General features: G+C 42.9%; 8 protein-coding genes across 8 annotated transcripts; 1 reads left to right on the forward strand and 7 right to left on the reverse strand.

Annotated features, from left to right (window-relative positions):
• Positions 1-103: 103 nt before the first annotated feature.
• Positions 104-1,490, reverse strand: BYT42DRAFT_581017 (anaphase-promoting complex, subunit 10-domain-containing protein). Its single transcript, XM_051569571.1, has 6 exons — positions 1,089-1,490; positions 949-1,018; positions 802-894; positions 652-719; positions 475-576; positions 104-417 (listed from the first exon to the last, which is right to left on the reverse strand). The coding sequence occupies exons 1-6, from the start codon at positions 1,460-1,462 to the stop codon at positions 339-341; spliced, it is 786 nt and encodes a 261-aa protein (XP_051420660.1). The 5' UTR covers positions 1,463-1,490; the 3' UTR covers positions 104-338.
• A 122-nt stretch (positions 1,491-1,612) lies between these two features.
• BYT42DRAFT_581022 (uncharacterized protein) lies at positions 1,613-2,531 on the reverse strand. The gene is made up of 3 exons (XM_051569572.1): positions 2,176-2,531; positions 2,080-2,113; positions 1,613-2,024 (listed from the first exon to the last, which is right to left on the reverse strand). The coding sequence occupies exons 1-3, from the start codon at positions 2,522-2,524 to the stop codon at positions 1,694-1,696; spliced, it is 714 nt and encodes a 237-aa protein (XP_051420661.1). The 5' UTR covers positions 2,525-2,531; the 3' UTR covers positions 1,613-1,693.
• BYT42DRAFT_581026 (saccharopine dehydrogenase) lies at positions 2,532-4,269 on the reverse strand. The gene is made up of 6 exons (XM_051569573.1): positions 4,145-4,269; positions 4,017-4,084; positions 3,570-3,940; positions 3,149-3,490; positions 2,841-3,088; positions 2,532-2,766 (listed from the first exon to the last, which is right to left on the reverse strand). The coding sequence occupies exons 1-6, from the start codon at positions 4,179-4,181 to the stop codon at positions 2,576-2,578; spliced, it is 1,257 nt and encodes a 418-aa protein (XP_051420662.1). The 5' UTR covers positions 4,182-4,269; the 3' UTR covers positions 2,532-2,575.
• A 913-nt stretch (positions 4,270-5,182) lies between these two features.
• Positions 5,183-6,771, forward strand: BYT42DRAFT_581030 (uncharacterized protein). Its single transcript, XM_051569574.1, has 8 exons — positions 5,183-5,212; positions 5,271-5,347; positions 5,425-5,491; positions 5,563-5,738; positions 5,803-5,880; positions 6,004-6,099; positions 6,164-6,322; positions 6,388-6,771. The coding sequence occupies exons 1-8, from the start codon at positions 5,209-5,211 to the stop codon at positions 6,661-6,663; spliced, it is 933 nt and encodes a 310-aa protein (XP_051420663.1). The 5' UTR covers positions 5,183-5,208; the 3' UTR covers positions 6,664-6,771.
• A 37-nt stretch (positions 6,772-6,808) lies between these two features.
• BYT42DRAFT_581033 (mitochondrial ribosomal protein L27-domain-containing protein) lies at positions 6,809-7,779 on the reverse strand. Its single transcript, XM_051569575.1, has 3 exons — positions 7,516-7,779; positions 7,344-7,447; positions 6,809-7,253 (listed from the first exon to the last, which is right to left on the reverse strand). The coding sequence occupies exons 1-3, from the start codon at positions 7,595-7,597 to the stop codon at positions 7,209-7,211; spliced, it is 231 nt and encodes a 76-aa protein (XP_051420664.1). The 5' UTR covers positions 7,598-7,779; the 3' UTR covers positions 6,809-7,208.
• A 206-nt stretch (positions 7,780-7,985) lies between these two features.
• Positions 7,986-9,039, reverse strand: BYT42DRAFT_548491 (uncharacterized protein; the record flags this gene model as incomplete). The annotated part of the gene is made up of 5 exons (XM_051566014.1): positions 7,986-8,148; positions 8,223-8,281; positions 8,365-8,433; positions 8,507-8,819; positions 8,888-9,039. 5 exons carry the CDS (start codon positions 9,037-9,039, stop codon positions 7,986-7,988), a joined length of 756 nt encoding a protein of 251 aa, XP_051420665.1.
• Positions 9,040-9,526: 487 nt separating this feature from the next.
• Positions 9,527-10,563, reverse strand: BYT42DRAFT_647458 (uncharacterized protein). The gene is made up of 2 exons (XM_051572709.1): positions 10,076-10,563; positions 9,527-10,019 (listed from the first exon to the last, which is right to left on the reverse strand). The coding sequence occupies exons 1-2, from the start codon at positions 10,093-10,095 to the stop codon at positions 9,707-9,709; spliced, it is 333 nt and encodes a 110-aa protein (XP_051420666.1). The 5' UTR covers positions 10,096-10,563; the 3' UTR covers positions 9,527-9,706.
• A 1,445-nt stretch (positions 10,564-12,008) lies between these two features.
• BYT42DRAFT_581038 (uncharacterized protein) lies at positions 12,009-13,425 on the reverse strand. The gene is made up of 2 exons (XM_051569576.1): positions 13,148-13,425; positions 12,009-13,064 (listed from the first exon to the last, which is right to left on the reverse strand). The coding sequence occupies exons 1-2, from the start codon at positions 13,326-13,328 to the stop codon at positions 12,121-12,123; spliced, it is 1,125 nt and encodes a 374-aa protein (XP_051420667.1). The 5' UTR covers positions 13,329-13,425; the 3' UTR covers positions 12,009-12,120.
• Positions 13,426-16,230: the final 2,805 nt, after the last annotated feature.

Below are 16,230 nucleotides of genomic sequence, written 5' to 3' on the forward strand. Positions count from 1 at the left end.
TAAGACAATTAACATGCTGGATTGAATGGGTTTGCCGGTACCACCTGATTTAGACTCTGCTTTTTGTTTCTTCTCCCTTCCCAAAGCTGTTCTTTGGGCTGTTAGGACGGTTGCCGTTGCTGACTTTTAATTTTGCCACAATGCATGATCGATAAATCTTTGCTCATCAGAAGTCGACTTTATTCATGCGTAGAGAATATGGTTCAGTGTCGGTAAACAAATCTTGATGACAAATAAAGTGCCATACGCGTGCTGTTTTGAATTCTGAAGCTTTGATAAACTGTCATATGCAATAGAGAGTAATGATGGAGATAAATGCAATATTATGTGATTATTTTTCATCGCATCGTTTTTTCGCGCTTGGATCGGCTGAAAGGGATATCTGTGTCCACATAGGACGCTTCGTCTGAGGCGGGCCTGGAGTTATTGTATTAGTACTTTAACCTCTAGTATCAATGTTACTTGTGAGCTTACGATGGCACAGCGTAGATCTTCAATTGTCGAATATGGGTATCTCTTCCGTTCAAGTGCGTACTTAGAATGGCAATTTGGAGGTGAAAAACACGCACAGGCTCCCTAATAAACGACCTCCATTGTGAGTTCCTCAATCTCGTTTTACCGGTGGAAAAGCATTTATGCCTGTGTACTCACCCTGCGATTTCGCTCAAATCCACGTTTTTCCATCCCACGGTCTCTTCGCATTCTATTTGTACAATCTCCTACAAGAGGCAAAGTTTCAGCCGCTCTCATCAGGTACTGCAGTCATCTTTCGTTTTTCTCTTCTTCTTTCTTTGGTCTTACATGCAAGTCACGGTAGGTAGTGCCGCCTCGAATCGATACTGTTTTCGGCGTGTAACTGTCATCCTGGAAATAATCCATAAAGAAGGACACTTGCTACAGTGTTTATCGTCAGAAAGCGCATCTTCTTCATCACCCGTACCCACATACCTTGATGAATGTGGCGCGGTGAAAGAATAAGTCAATAGTATGTGGTTCTTTGGGATTGGGAGAATCGGATCTAGGAACGCCGTGCGTTATGAATACCCACACTTTGTAAGCAAGATCGGTAATACATGCGGATCACTTACTGCCAGTAAGTCAATGGATTGTCATCGCGCATTTTGGCCAGTCCCCAGTTCATACGGAATGTTGACACGAACCACACTGCATCTTGTTCGCCTATTTCTCGAGCGCCTTGTTGTTTTTGAATGTGCCCTGGATGGGTCGATTCGTAAATGCGAAGGGTGGTGGCTTCGTGAGCGCTATCTTCTTCGACCTGCCCTTCGTCATCCTCGTCTCCTTCCTCTACACCGTCTGAACGGTCCAAGGGGAGAAAGTCTTCGACATCATTGGACGGATCGGTGGTGCTGTCGGAGGATCCATGACGCACATCTTCCGAAATGATTAGATCGTCCGATTCGGATTGCAAAAACAGACTGGCATACTGCGGATCGTCTGACATAAAGTCCACATTCAACCACTGGAACAAGCTGCAAAGTTTGTCCTGTTCATCCGGCACGCGCAAGATCACACCACTCAGCGTACTAAATTTTAAACAGCGCAGCACTCACCCACCAAAGCAAATCGCAATCAAAAATTTATGATGATGATAATCTGTTCCATAAATCATTTTCTTATTTAAAAGTGTAGTGTGATGATGGTATAATATTATAGCATTCTACATGTAATGACTTCATCTTGGTCTCCTACGTTGTGTTGCTTCTTCTGATAATGACTGTCCTGGTTTGAGTTTGCGTAATGTAACGCTAATCCGTGTTCCTCTTTGGATAGTAATATTGCCGTACGTATCCACCAACTGTTCCTTAATACCATGCTCCCAGTCATATCGTGCTGATCCAGACATGGCCATAACAGATCCTGGTGACAATAATACAGGAACTTCCACTTTGCCACTTGGTTCCCCGCTTTTAGACGCACTGTAGCCCACTTTGCTTTTGTCCGCAGGACGCATCGTCATAACACAAGATGACAGTAGCGAAACGATAACGATACCATCCTCAAATCTAATAAAGCACAGATAAGCAAACAGAGAGTCTTGCCAATTATTCTAACACCCACCTCTCAAGATCAACATGGCTTATGATACCTTGGCCTAACATTTTCTAGTGAGCTGAATTGGGAATTATCCTGATAGGACCGAGGAAATAGTCGCACCTTTGTGGTAAAAATTGAGAATGGCTTGATCGAATAACGGCTCTCGATCGCGTAAATTTGGCGGTAAAAGCTCAGGCTGTTGACGTACCCATTCACATAGCCACTGAAAGTGAGAAGGCAGCGTACCAAAGCACATGGCTTGATTAACGCCTGCGGCATCGTCAAAGTAACCGTGACGAATAATATCATTGGTGAGTTGCATTTGCTCATCGTGTGTAAGACTGTGTTGCGCTAACTGTAAACCCGGAATGCTATGCCAGCTTTGGAGAATATCGCCCTCATTATGGGATGGTGTTTCTTGGTCCTCATCCGATCCAAACAATTCACCCCAGTCAATCGGTTGGGACATGACAGGGAAGCAACATTCATTTTTTCTTTTTATTGAGCGGATATTGAATTATTACATGTCTTTGACTTCGAAAACCATGCGGTTATTGGCACGGAGGCGATTCAATAAAGTATGCCCAAAAGCTGAAGCTGGCGTCAGAATACCTCCTTCTTTGCCAGGAAGCTCATCCAAACTCTTGACAATACATAAAGCCGATTCAGCAACCATGAGGCATGTGTCACCATAACCAGGATCTCGGAAACCTACAATGACCAGAGCCAAAAAAGCGCCGGTTAATTTCGTCGGCCCAAAGCAATATTTTTTTTTTAAGATTCACCTTTGACAACGCCACGAACGCGAACTGGTTCATCATAGGGTTCCGTTTCTGCAGTGGCCACAAACTGCATTTCAAAACGTCCTTTCATGCGCTGTTCCCTATCAGGGCCTGCTCCTGAACCAGGTAACAAACGAGAAGCCAGGCTTGCAATAGCCGGAATTTTGAGAGCAACCGCCGCCAGAGGAGCGACGGTTAGCATAGCCATCGTCATTATAAGCGCTGGAATAAAAGACAATGTCCAGGTCTCCCTATGTATATCATGTCAGTTTGTCGGAGAGGCTTTGGTATCATGATAGAAGAAGACTGACCGATATTTAAAAGCTTGACCATAGCTGTGACCGCGTTCAGTATAGAGACCCCAAGATCTTCTGACCACCTTCTCATTGACCACGGACATCAAGAAACATCCTTGCCATCGACGGCCAAAATCAGGATCACGGTTCATCCAAGGCAATTTCTTTTGATCGGGGCCGCGAATCGGACTGAGTAGGTATGGATCCGTTGATTTGGATGCACTGAGCGACTTGTCGGCCAACATGCCTACTGCTGACTGAATCGTACCTCCGGAGAATCCACCCACGATATTTGTAAGCGACATTTTCACATCGGCCGTGCTTAAATTGTGACGTGATTGCATGTAATCACACACCCTTTGAAGAAAAAAAAGAGAGTAAATCAGAGATGATCAATGCATGATGAATTTCAAATCCAACCACCCTATCTGCTTACATAAATGTTCCCATATCACTCGGCACCGAATCAAATCCACAGCAGGGTACAATCATGACATTATTTTTTACGGCTTCACCATGGAATCGATCAATCATTTGTGACACCCAAGGATATTCGCCAGTGATATCCACGTAATGCGTTTTCTGCCGCACGCAAGCCTCCACCAACAGGGTGCCGTATTTCATAAATGGGCCCACTGTACTAATAACGACGCGTGCTTGTCGAACGGCATTCTCCAAAGACTCCAAATCCCCCGAATCAGCAATCAGCAAATCCAACGATTGACACGACTCATCGATAGCCGCCAACCGTTCTCTCGTCTTTTGAAGTTTGGCTCGACTACGGCCTGCAATAGCCCATCGGAGTTCCTTTATTGTATATCCCGTTTCAATAACGAGGAGCCGGGGCTTTTCTTTCTGTCACTGTTTCTGTTGTCAGACCTACTTTATCATTGATTTCGACGAGGTACTCGCACGTCAGCTCGCCGGTGAATCCAGTAGCGCCAAAAACAACTGCGACAAACACAAGACATTCAATACAGGATCATCTGCATTGTAGGATGCTACACGTACTGATATCATATTTTCTTTGATTAGGTTCAGTGCTCATTGTAAAAAAAGAGAAACGCGAAGTATCATATTCGCAATCATGTCAGCAGAAATACGGCACATAGAACTTTATTTTATTCTCCGTTCCCATCGTATCACCGGAAACAATCATCACGTTCATACCGGTTTCATATCTATATGGCTAAAGTTGATCAATATCATTACTTGGGAACAATATCCCGTAGCGATACAAAAGTAAAAAAAAAAAAAAAGGAGGGCCTGAAGGATTGTTAAGAATCATGTTTTAAAGGAGTATTTTACTTGTAATTGCTCCCGCGTGGCTAATGTTATTTATAAGGGAGTGAAAAAAAAAGGAATGCATCAGTCCCGTCCTGCCGTGCTGATTCGCAAAAAGATGGCTTCTTGTGTAGCTACCAGTGATAATATGCTGTGGATCGAATTATGGAGGATTCTTCTGACGTATTTTGGGGACCTGGCCGCCTATCAACCGTGCCCAACGGAAACACTACGGACCAACCTGACAGACGTATCAGGCAACAGCATGCCAAGCGGGCTAGATACAATATTTGGATGGTGCTCAACGACGTTTATTTATGCCATCGATGGCTCGATGATGAAATACGTGATTGAAAACTTTGATTGGATGGCGTTCTGGTGTGGTATCCTCCTTACATGGATTGCCATCTTTTTCCTCGCTCCTTTATCCAGTTTTGATATAGAGAAAGAAAAAATAAAATGGGAACTTTAGCATCGCACTTCACAAGACCCAATTCTCAAAAAAAATTTGCTCCTGGTTCGGGAAAGCTGAAAATAATGTTGCTTAACTCAGTTACAGTTCGTCGTACGCCCCATTGGGTACTGCTTTCTCATTTGGCGTCTCTGCAACTGGGATAATAACGTTTTCAGATTGGGTAAGTGTTTCAAAATCCACACGCGCCCGCGAACTGGTGGAATTTCTCGACTGTTCATTGGTTATATCACGTGATACCAATTCTAAGCTCAGCCACCACCTGAAAAGAATAGGTGTCATTCAAAGCTTGTTCCTTTAACTTTTAATTAAAATCACCATGGGTATGTATACCTGTAAAAAGCCGTTTAAAAAAATACAAATAGACTAAATCAATGGCAGATTACCAGAAAGCAATGCTCGCTGAGCTCATGTCTCAATATGTTGACGTGGATAACAAAGATTTCTGGGACGAAAGCGTAAGTATAATCGTGAAGCTGGATGTTAGCATTGGTTTGCTTGGCTTTTGTACTCAAAACTTTCTCTTTTTGCATAGGTATGTAAACACTATCTTGTGGCTTTCTGTCCTTCCCAGCTTTTTACAAACACCAAATCTGATCTTGGTAAGTGTGTTGTGTTTGTTCATATAACGAGCGATCAGTAAAGTACTCATGCCGCGATGGAATCCCCACAGGACCTTGCGATAAATTGCACAACGATCGACTGAAAGAGCGTTATCAAAATTCGCCCGATAAGCACAAATACCCATTTGAAGCAGACTTTTACGATTACCTGAACAAGCTCATTAGAGACCTAGGCCGAAAGATTAATCAGGGCAAAGGCCGCTTGCATATTCAGCTGGGCGAACATGTAAGTTTCTGGTACAGCACATCCCCTAATCGTAGATGGTTATATTGACTGTCATTTTGTACAGAACTCAGAGGAACGTAAAGAGGAGAAGCAAGAAAAAATGGTCTTGCTGGATGTAAAGATCAAGGAGCTGCTACAAAAGGTAAGTGTGGTCACTCTGGATGGTTTTTCTGGGTTTATGGGTCCTTTTTTTTGTTTTGCTCATTCATGCCTTGCTTGTGATTTGTTTGCTCTTGTTTCTTGTTTTTTTGTTGCTCTATGAAAGATTGAGGAAGCTGGTGAAGAAGGTCGAGTTCAAGAAGCTACAGAACTTACAAATCAAGTGGAAGAACTCGAGAAAGAACTGGCTGGCCTGAAAGAGGTAAGTGGACGAAATGAGGATTGTAATCATGATGATGATGATGATTGACGATACCGTGGTGTAGGGTGACGATTCCGAAAAATCCGAAAAACGCATGGAGGTTTGCTCAGTCTGTGGAGCTTTCCTGGTTACTAACGACTCGTCCGATCGTTTGGAAGCGCACTATCAGGGTAAGCAACATCAAGGATATCTGAAAATTCGTGAAACACTCGATGAATGGAAGGTAAGTTGGAAAAAAAAAGCAAAACCACCACGAAGAAATTGAACATTGAATTGAAATGATATTAGAACCGCCGATGGAACGGTCGTGATAACCGTGATTACTCACGCGCACGGTACGATTACCGAGATCGTCGAGACGGAGGTAGGGATAGAGATTACCGTCGTTACTCGGATCGCGAGCGAGGCTATAGAGGAAGAGATGATCGTCGTCGTAGTCGGGACAGTCGTGACCGACGTCCTGAAGATGAATGGAGTCGTGAAGTCGAAAGTTACAGCCGCCGATCTCGAGATATGCCGCAGCGTTCGCGCTCACGATCGCCCAGACGTGCTCGCTACGACTAAAATTTTCCCTGGTACTTATAATTCCAAACATCAAAGCTTACAGTAACATGCCCACTTGAAATAAAATCATAAAGAAAGGTATTTCCCTTGCCGAAATAAAAAATTGGATAAAACTTTCATTTCTATGTATTTTTCTGTGCTCCCCGTGCGTGTGCTATTCTTTTTATTTTGCCGTCTCCAGTCACCTTGATTAACATATAGTGTATCACAGCAGTGTTGCTTCATGCGTAAAAAATTGGGTTACAGAAACATTTGCATCCTACTTGTCAGACATTGATTGCGCTGCTTCTTTCTATGGCGGCATTTACGTTCCATATTTCAATTATCCGTGATTTTTGTCCGGAACATCCTTGTATCAAGTATGTATTTCAAAAATTAGACACTGGCTTCCAGAAACTGATTGTATTGAAAATAAAGACGTTGAAACCGAACTCTAGTGAGGGAAGATAGCGTTATGTATAAGTTGAGAGATTTCTATATCGATGAGGGTGATAGTTGAATGCTTTGGTTTTTTCCTTTTGAATCGGACAATGCGCATGCGTCGTTTACTTTCGTTCCAAGTTGGTTTTGCGAGAAACGTAAGGTCCGAGCTGTGAGAAAGTGAGTGTAGGGTTTTGACATTGGTTACTGACAAATTCAAGTGTGTATTCTTTTTTTCTTCTTGCAATCAAAATCCTTACCTTAAATCCTTCCAGATCGGGTACAACAAAAGTTCTGACCTTGCTCCAGTCAATGACATAGCCGCCTCGTTTGGTATGTCGACCCATGGCACCGGAACCAGTACCTAAGATACAGAGCCACAAGAATCAGCTTGCTTGGATCACATAAAATCATGTATTACAAAGAGCGTACCTTTGTAGTAGTTATGTCCTCGCTTGGCATTCAAGGGCATTCGTTTCGCAGATCGGGGCAAGGCTCGAATAACACCAAACATGTTTGTATGTAATTAATTCCAACCAAGTGGTAGAGCTGTGGTGAAAAATTTCAGTCAATCAATAGGGGCAACAACAACGCCTGTTGTTTACATGAAAGTTGGAACCCCGATTCCATTTCGGCTGTCACACATGCGGACATTTTCTGACTTATCATTGCTTCTGAATGATAACGAAATATACGAGCTATAGTCAGTTGGGCAATACCATTTTTTGGTTCTCGGGTTCCCATGGTTGGAATTAATAAGCTGTGCCTAATTAACCATGTTCTCATCCTTATTACTATGATGGTGCAGCGTTTTCATGAAGAAAAAAACATCTGCCATTTCTTTTTTTTTTTTTTTTTCTCGTAGATGTATTTACAAACAAATGTGGGAGAGGAGTATATCGCTACAGATAGGCTTGGGTCACTTCAGGATCATTGTCAAATTCATCATCAAAGAAAGAATTGGACACTCGCATCTCCTCTATATCGTCGCTAAGATATTCTTCGTCGTCTTGTCGTTCTAACGGATGGCTTTCAGGATCCAACTGCATCTCGGTCATCGTTGAACTAATAAAATTTCAAGTAAGTAAAAGCAGTGCTAATGAAGCAACAAGTATCACAAGATTGCAAGGGCAAACTACCTTAATGACTGGGCGAGACTACGAGGTGCTCGTCGGGTATTTCTTGGTGCATCGTCTCTCTATTGGAATTTTGGGCAAAATATACCTCTTTAGATGTCCAAGAACATGCAAGGCGCTTCCCAGTTGATTTTGCATTCCTTACCTGTAAATGGTGATTCTGCTGCTTTTCCAAATCTATCGCTTCAGCTAATGTCATCATGCGGACTTTGGCCTAAGGAAAGCATTTGTTTTTCAAACGTGTCAATTTAACTCTACCAATACTTTTGACAGCCACACTTAATTACCTTTTCAGGCGGTGAAGAATTCATGAATACTGCGGCTGTAGGTGGTGAGTTGTGCAGTCTGGATGATCGACGTAAGAGACTGTCAGAGACATAATCATTCGATCGTGCTTGTGCGTTTGCCAGATCCACTGAACGCTTTCTGGCATTTTGCCGGGGGGTCAAGATACTCATATCTTGTAGTTGCCTCGTCAACTGAGAGTTATGATTTTCCGATAGAATTTCGTCGTCATTTTTTTCCATCAGTAATTCATCAATATGGGCGTTTGTTTGTCGAAGTCGGTCACCTTTGTCAGGTAACGTATTGACTACGGACCTATATACGTATTGTATCAGCTTATCGTTGTCACTGGTTGACCCTGCAAAATTTTTTGAATTCCCTACCGATCGTTGAGCAATTGTTCGTTTCTATCTCGCATTTCGCACAATTCTGAACGAGAGCACATGTCCAGTTTACGCAATGGCGAATGCTTGCTCTCTGTCGATGTGATGGAGTTGGAGCGTAGTCCAGCATGTTCGGCTGTTGAAGAGTTCATGGTGATTACAAGCAAATGAAGAGGGAGAAGGCTGTATTTGCATAGGTTTTTTTTGGTTGGTTCGTTTGCAACAAGTTGGGGAAACATTTTTATAGAGGCGCCACCTGCTGAGCCTAAATCCTTACGTGTGAATTTTTCTGCATGAAAATTTTCACAGATGGTCGCTTTCTAGTCAACTACTGCAACTTAATTTATTGCTAAGAAAGAGTATACATATAATGGCTATCCCTCCCAGAGACATATAACATGAAAATAATCCGCATTATACATCTACAATCGATAAAATATGCTTTGTGAGGCTTTCCGGTATTTACTGTATCAAACTTGCATGGAACCCTTTTCCATTTTCTGCAATTTCTTGGATTTCCTCATTTTGACACTAAAACCTGTCCAATAGCCTTCCACCTGGTGATTTCAATTCAACTGCCAAGTGCAATGTTTCCACTATTTCGGCGTCTTTTTTCCAAGCAAAAAGGAAACCAATGGTCGAAAAATGGAAATTGCTGAGATGAATTACATTACCTGTATCTGCCACCTGATTTTAAGTTGAGAGATTTCTTTTATAGTTAACATTTATGTTAAAATGCTTATCGCCTTCCTTTTTTTCAGGAGGCGTAAAAATTGTAAGAAAGGAAAATAGGTAAAAAAAAACGTAGAGAAAAATAATCTACGTATTGGTTAAAAAAATAAAAAAAAGGATAAATGGGCACCTGCTTGGCATCAGCAAACACGAAACAATATTAGGCACAAGGGGTAAATTGTTTTTACTATTCTTCATCGTCATTGCTTCGGATGAATACAGCTGGTCTTTCGTTTCCAAAGATGCCAGCAAGAGCGAGGAACAGTATGTTTCTGCTAGCATTGATGTCTCGATCCCAAATCTTGTGACATGAACTGCATTGAAGAACCTTGAACAGCGAAGTGTTTGTTTGGCGGCTTCTGATCTGTTTGAGTGTTTTGGTGCCGCAATGTGAGCAAACCTAAAGGAATTCTTCTTTAGTTCCTTTTTCAGATACTCTTTTTTTCTTTTACGTACTTTGGATGTGTTATACTCATCAATGCCGAGAACCACTAGCTTGCCATTTCTCTCGGCTTTCAGTAATGTAGCGGATTTATGGGAAATGCCGCTAACCTTTCCCCTTTGGGTCATTGAAAACGCGGCATTTCCCAACGTTAAGACAGGGAGAGTCTGCTCATGCCGAATCTCGACTTTTTTCCATCAGCTGGCATATCTTAACAAGTAACCTATGATTGTCTTTAGGTCACCTAGACTACTCGCTACAGGATACCGAGTCTTGCAATCGTCTTCGGGGATTGTGCTTGGTCATTGACGGTGGTCGGAGCATGGTGATGTGAGCACCCACCGAAGTAAAGCTCAGATTCGTATTGTAGGCGCGAATCTGCTCACGGAAATCTCTTGCTTCTTCGGTGTTGCTGCGAAGGAGACGGACAATAGCTGGATGCGCAGGCTCCAAAGGCGGAAGAACCATCGTATCTTCGCCACAACAAAACTGGAAATGCGGACTGGAGATCGATCCACACATGCTCCCTTTGAGCCCGCATGTGTGCCTGGCAAAACTACACAACCTCCATGCGTCCCAGGGTATGTCGACCGGGCAGTTCCGTATTATCAGCGGATCCACGTAATCTACGGATGCGTTCTGCAGTGTCGTTTTCGTTCGCTTCCCTCATAATCAGTCTTCTTGGGTTGAATGGGCATGCCAAAAGGCTGCTTCGCTGATGCCCTAGTTGCTGGCAAGAAGAGCAGCGGACTTCTGTGTGACGGATGGTTGGGTTGAGGTCTATCTGACGCGCAAAATTGATGGACACTCTTCTATAATCTGTGCAGTTGTGTCAGGTGAGGTTTCTTGTGGGCCACTCGCGAAAATTAACCCATTCCATGCAGAGTATGGCGCACGATGTTATCATGGGCATGACCTGCGACATTTTGGGTGATTTCACGAAGGGGAACTCGCCGGTTCTTCAGTGCTTATTGCTTAAGGTGACCCTTGTCACGACTCGTCAGCTTTTCTGGCCTTCCAGAGGCTGGTTGGCGCTCAAAGTTGCCACGCTCATCGACCTCTTCTATGCTTTAGGTAGATGCCGCTCTGGAGATTTTAGCTTTCTCCATAATGTCCTTGGACTGGAGTCTCGCTTTTTCATCGTCTAGATGTTGTCGGTAGGTGTTAAAGTGAATATAATTCAGAAAGCAGTAGAAGGAGAAGTTTTGTACGAGTAGGTTTTGGGGAGAAGGAGTACAAAAAAAAGGATGTCATTTTCTTTGTGTACGAATCAGGTACTGCATCGTCTGGGTGACCCGGATCAACTGGGCACAAGAGCGCATTGAAACACTCTCACAACCAAATCCAATAATGATGCAACGAACATTGCAGCTATGGCAGTTTGCGTGCCTTTTTTTTTTTTCCTCTCTAAACAATGATAGCACAATAGCTTAGCAATATAAGTGATCGCAGCTAAAGAGCTATTTACCGTTCGACTTTTTTTTTTTTTTTTTTTTGCTCCTGGCATTTTCAGGGCATTTCTTTGATTTTTCATCTTTTTGGCCTCCAAGGCCACATTTGGTGCAAATGTTCACACGCTTCTCACGTTGCACATTAATGATACATTTAAGCCTGTTTATGTTGGACAACTTCCATCTCTTCTTTAATAAGGTCAGGTCTTTATATGATCGGGTTTGATAGAAAGCCAAGAAGCTTCTGTTCGTGTTCTTCATTCTCGGTGGCAGATACTATGGACTTTCCATCACTTCCACTTACGCCATACTATCACTTTCGTCAATGACGGGCAATGGACGAATAAATTATATGAAAAGAAGAAAAAGTTACGGAAGAAAATCGATGTCAAGATATGCCGAAGAGTATTGGATTTTCGAATTCAAAATGAGGACATAACCATCTCTTGTTCTTTTGTTTTGTGATGCATTAGCAATAGAACGTATGTTTTATTTACCGGTATAAATATCATGGTTATTTACAAATGTGAAATTTGTCGAACCAACTACATGGTTCTTATAAAGGGATGATGAAGGGTCACGGTAGCTGACAAGGAAGCTCATAGTTTTCACGCAATTTCATGATACGCAGGGGGAAAAATGCCACTTGTATCAGGATTACCGAACAGCATGTCTCGCACTGTGAAAGGCGAGGGTCCATCGTAAGAAGGTAAAATGATGGCATTGTTCCTTTCGAGCACGCCCACCGAACGGTCCAGCAGGTCGATGTCGGTCTGAAAAGTGATGGTGCGCTGACCTCGTTTGGTCAAGCTGAGAGCGCCTTTTTCGGGAAAAGAGATCATGATGGATATGAGTAGCATGTGGCTAACACGGAAGCCGGAGTAACGTTGCGTGGAGTGAGCTAAGCTTCGATCATCGGGGACCTTGTAGTGGATGGTGCCTTGCCATGGCTCGTCCAAATCGCAGTTAGGGATTTGTGGATCAGTGCTGCAAGCTCGTTGCAGCATGTGGCAAGTCTGAATGGTATGCCATTTGTCAGGGCACACGCTTCGACGTTCAATCACTTGTAAACAGAAATGCATTATCCGTAATCCGGGAACTGTGGGTGCCAGACCCACTGTGACGGGGAGCCAGGTACCGAGGGCAACAGCCTTCTTATCGATGATAATATGGTACTGGAACCATTTTGACAGATGCTTTCGAGAATCGATGAGCGCACGGTAGTTTTCGCCAAGCAGAATGTCTTCAAAGGGCAGCCGCGCAAGCCTTACAAATGTCTTGGATCGCTGCACGGTCTTTTTTACCGGTGCTTTTCCAGTTTGCAAAATGCGACGGTTATTGACAAAGGTGACCACGGCCGATACTTGGTAATGCACTCGTATGTTTGGACATTCGACGGTTTCTGGCAGTCCTTCGGGTAGCTCCATCTCGAATCCGAAGCGAGTCTTTCCCGAATTCAATACAAGAGCAGAAGCCGATCCCGGTGTATCGCGAAGAAGATCAATGCGTTGGTGTGCGATGTTCGTACGACGTTGTTCACATTTCGAATCACCTAGAAGGAAAGAAAAAAGAAAAAGGTGTAACTAAACAAAACCGATATCGCCAGCTCAAGTGAGCCTTGGGAAAAATACTTACTGCCAATCCATTGTGTTTCTAGTTGACCATCGAAGTACACGTCAAGCGATTCTATGGCTCGTGATTTCTTGAGGTCCAGGTTCACCACTCCACGTAAAACGGTAGGCGTGTCTTGACTGCTTTCAAGGTAAAGGACGGGTTCCAATAAATGAATGGAAGTCTGCAAGGTCTTTGTTAACATGACCTAGTATGTAAAGCGGACACCACAAATCAATAATTTCAGTTCTGGTATTTTTCGGTCTAATTTTTTTTCTTCAATGCTTATAAGGCGATTAAGAATGAATGCCCGAAGAAGCGCAAGTTATTGCATCATTTTTCAGCATTTAGGTTAATCTTCTATTCGCTGAGTTTGCATTTTTCGCGCTAGCGTATTTCCCCAGTTTGCGGTGGAGTTTCGATGACAGGAACATCATGCATCATCGTCGATGAATACAATTTGCTTTATATCAGGAGCCCATTGAAAATTCCAAATAACCAAGCTGTCCAGATTTATGGTCATTGTTACTACTTTTCAAACGTTTGCAGGATGACATTGGCAAACAATCTTACTCTGACAGGCAGTTAAATCTCAGTCGAGCGGAACCTCACGGATTAGTCCCAACTGAGGAGAATGGTTGCTGAGGCCAAAATTCATAATCCGATTGGTCCGTTTCAAAGTGATCCACGGCAATAAAAAGAAAATGTCTCTTTTCGAGTATAATTTTCTATCGCGTACTTTTTTGCTCCAACTTTTGAATCCACACCAATGATAACCGGCGGTTGACAGACATTGACGAGCAACCTGTCCGTACCTGAGTCATTCGTATCAATAGTGATATACGTTGTCATGGCGGACATATAACTCCCCACCTCTTCCAGTGTCTATGCAAAAAGTACTTTTATCCGACCGTCTGGAATAATCTCGTGGTGCGGATTCCGCTCCGGTCTTACCTATACTTCTTGCGTTCAACCAACGCTTTTGGTCACTTGACTCTTTTTTGGAAGTGAGCCTACTAATTTAGACAGGGAAGTACAGATAAAAACGTCATCTTCATTCAACGTAGGGGTGACGGTGAGGGAGTTCTCTTCTTTGTTATCATGGTGCTGTCACACATTAGATCTTTTTTTTGCCGAGCTCAGTCATTTTACTCGATCATCGTCTGGACCATTCATACAATAACGGATAAAAGAATAAGAGACTTTGGCCAATTCATGCGCCGTTTATCAAATAATTGCATCCTCGGAGCAAACTTTTTGACACACAAAACGTTACCCTTCATGGGGATTACGTTTTATCACATCGAAGCAAAAGCTGAATGCCAGCAGTAATGTGTACAAGTTCATCGCTGTATTAGACAACCATGACGCATTTATACAATTACCAGCCCCTGGGAAATATTCATCCCGGTCTTTGATACCCGTCCGTATAGGAATTCTTTCTCTCACAGTGACAGATGACTGTGATATGAGTAAAGCAGGATACTCTTTTTGACAGAATGAAAGATTTACTACGCTAAAGCCGAGAGACGGGCTTGGTGTGAGGAATATTGTAATTAGTGGTTTCCCCGCAATTTCGATTTTTCAACACCCCAGTGGAACAAGAAAACAAGAAATGAAAGGTTTAAATTAAATAAACGAACGGTACCTCATCCAAGATACATGATCAATATGTTTATTCACAATGATAGCACGTTACAGTTGCAGGCCTCGAAACGATAATAAGCAGGGAAATATTTTACACACCGTCGACTGTAATTCCGCTTTTAATGTTCCTGCGGAGACAATGTCGGAGAAATGGGCTTTATGCGCTCGAAACAAGAGAAATCGGCGCATGCACATAGTCTTTCCATGTAAGCAGTAAACCAATGTATCTTGTGAGATTTCGCGTTGTTTGATGCACTGTAGTACAAACTATGGAAGGTCGGCGCCAATGGATAGGAGTGTCGTTGTTAGGTGGTTTCGCAAGACGCCAGTAAAGCGATATCGTCATCGCTGTGGCTTCATATCTGATGTCTTTTTCAGGCAAATCTTTAATTCGCCATTCTCAACAATATGAAAAAAGCTTAACACCTGCACTAATTTGGTGAATGATTTTGTTTTGTGATCACAAGGTTTTGCTGATCATTTAAGTAAGGATGAAGAGTGCGCCGATGAAGCAATGTCGGAAGCGGCTCCTAATTTTATGACCACGGTCGAGCAAGCGCTCACTCTCCTGAAGCGAACCACAATGGACAGAATAGAAACTCAAAGTTACACTCGCAAAATACGATCAAAATAACATCAATGCTTAGGATAAGGTCGAGACGGCTAATCTGGGTTTGGAAGGATCGGCGTCGTATGTGTAGACCCTGTCGTATGATTTAGCAACAGCCGTACTATACCTAGATAGCATCGCGTCTTAACATGATATACCGAATAAGAAAGATTCCGCAGCTAAATAGCAAGAAGAAAAGCTGTGACTTCCTCAGCCAGCTACGAAGAACAAGCTGGATCCTGGGTGGACATGAAAGGTACATATTTACGGATGCATAAATATGTGGATAGGGAACACAGGGCCAAAGATACCGTCGAACTTTTATTAGAATAGCATTATTGATATTTTGTGATTGTTAATCAATTTGATCCAGTAAGGTTCTGTTTTTATTTCGTATCTTGATTACTGCTTTTGAGCTACTGGCAACCCTGCGCATCCATTCATACTCAGTACGAAAGCAAGTAAACTTCTTGATCATGTAGTCAAAGAAAGACTTGTACAACTTTTTCGATGAATATGCATAAGCTCGATGATATTCCATAAGCAGTTGTTCTGCTTGGGTTTCCAACAAATATCAATGAACAGTGAACCACGATCGATTGTTTTTGCAATCAACTTTAGACGGAGATTGGTATCGGAGAGCTAGACTTCATGCAACTCCACATAATACTCATCACTCAGGCACACGTTGAAAGTCATTCGTAGTTGTGCAGGCAGTAAATTGATCGATGCAGCAGCAACATGGATCAAAAATCACAAACTGCCGGATACCTCGATAGAAGACTGGTTTCGCAAATGCGGGGCCACCAATATGTCTGGGTGATGTTCCACTGTGTGGCATAGATGAAGG

The sequence above is a fragment of the Radiomyces spectabilis genome (genome assembly GCF_025331425.1).
Source record: "Radiomyces spectabilis strain NRRL 2753 chromosome Unknown BYT42scaffold_11, whole genome shotgun sequence".
Taxonomy (NCBI): Eukaryota; Fungi; Mucoromycota; class Mucoromycetes; order Mucorales; family Radiomycetaceae; genus Radiomyces; species Radiomyces spectabilis.

What these genes read in the sequence shown, in the direction of transcription:
- BYT42DRAFT_581017 (XM_051569571.1), bottom strand. Translation starts at nt 1,462, where the DNA reads ATGTCAGACGATCCGCAGTATGCCAGTCTGTTTTTGCAATCCGAATCG. An exon ending in CTACCTACCGTGACTTGCAT is followed by an intron (nt 720 to 801) that starts GTAAGACCAAAG and finishes TGCCTCTTGTAG; the next exon opens with GAGATTGTACAAATAGAATG. An exon ending in GATTTGAGCGAAATCGCAGG is followed by an intron (nt 577 to 651) that starts GTGAGTACACAG and finishes GTCGTTTATTAG; the next exon opens with GGAGCCTGTGCGTGTTTTTC.
- BYT42DRAFT_581022 (XM_051569572.1), bottom strand. Translation starts at nt 2,524, where the DNA reads ATGTCCCAACCGATTGACTGGGGTGAATTGTTTGGATCGGATGAGGAC. An exon ending in TCTCAATTTTTACCACAAAG is followed by an intron (nt 2,114 to 2,175) that starts GTGCGACTATTT and finishes AGAAAATGTTAG; the next exon opens with GCCAAGGTATCATAAGCCAT. An exon ending in AGCCATGTTGATCTTGAGAG is followed by an intron (nt 2,025 to 2,079) that starts GTGGGTGTTAGA and finishes GTGCTTTATTAG; the next exon opens with ATTTGAGGATGGTATCGTTA.
- BYT42DRAFT_581026 (XM_051569573.1), bottom strand. Translation starts at nt 4,181, where the DNA reads ATGAGCACTGAACCTAATCAAAGAAAATATGATATCA. An exon ending in TCAAAGAAAATATGATATCA is followed by an intron (nt 4,085 to 4,144) that starts GTACGTGTAGCA and finishes TGTTTGTCGCAG; the next exon opens with TTGTTTTTGGCGCTACTGGA. An exon ending in CGTTCGTGGCGTTGTCAAAG is followed by an intron (nt 2,767 to 2,840) that starts GTGAATCTTAAA and finishes TGGTCATTGTAG; the next exon opens with GTTTCCGAGATCCTGGTTAT.
- BYT42DRAFT_581030 (XM_051569574.1), top strand. An exon ending in AAACACCAAATCTGATCTTG is followed by an intron (nt 5,492 to 5,562) that starts GTAAGTGTGTTG and finishes GAATCCCCACAG; the next exon opens with GACCTTGCGATAAATTGCAC. An exon ending in ATATTCAGCTGGGCGAACAT is followed by an intron (nt 5,739 to 5,802) that starts GTAAGTTTCTGG and finishes CATTTTGTACAG; the next exon opens with AACTCAGAGGAACGTAAAGA.
- BYT42DRAFT_581033 (XM_051569575.1), bottom strand. Translation starts at nt 7,597, where the DNA reads ATGTTTGGTGTTATTCGAGCCTTGCCCCGATCTGCGAAACGAATGCCC. An exon ending in AGGACATAACTACTACAAAG is followed by an intron (nt 7,448 to 7,515) that starts GTACGCTCTTTG and finishes TCTGTATCTTAG; the next exon opens with GTACTGGTTCCGGTGCCATG. An exon ending in CCGATCTGGAAGGATTTAAG is followed by an intron (nt 7,254 to 7,343) that starts GTAAGGATTTTG and finishes ACTTTCTCACAG; the next exon opens with CTCGGACCTTACGTTTCTCG.
- BYT42DRAFT_647458 (XM_051572709.1), bottom strand. Translation starts at nt 10,095, where the DNA reads ATGAGTATAACACATCCAAA. An exon ending in ATGAGTATAACACATCCAAA is followed by an intron (nt 10,020 to 10,075) that starts GTACGTAAAAGA and finishes GAATTCCTTTAG; the next exon opens with GTTTGCTCACATTGCGGCAC.
- BYT42DRAFT_581038 (XM_051569576.1), bottom strand. Translation starts at nt 13,328, where the DNA reads ATGTTAACAAAGACCTTGCAGACTTCCATTCATTTATTGGAACCCGTC. An exon ending in AGAAACACAATGGATTGGCA is followed by an intron (nt 13,065 to 13,147) that starts GTAAGTATTTTT and finishes CTTTCCTTCTAG; the next exon opens with GTGATTCGAAATGTGAACAA.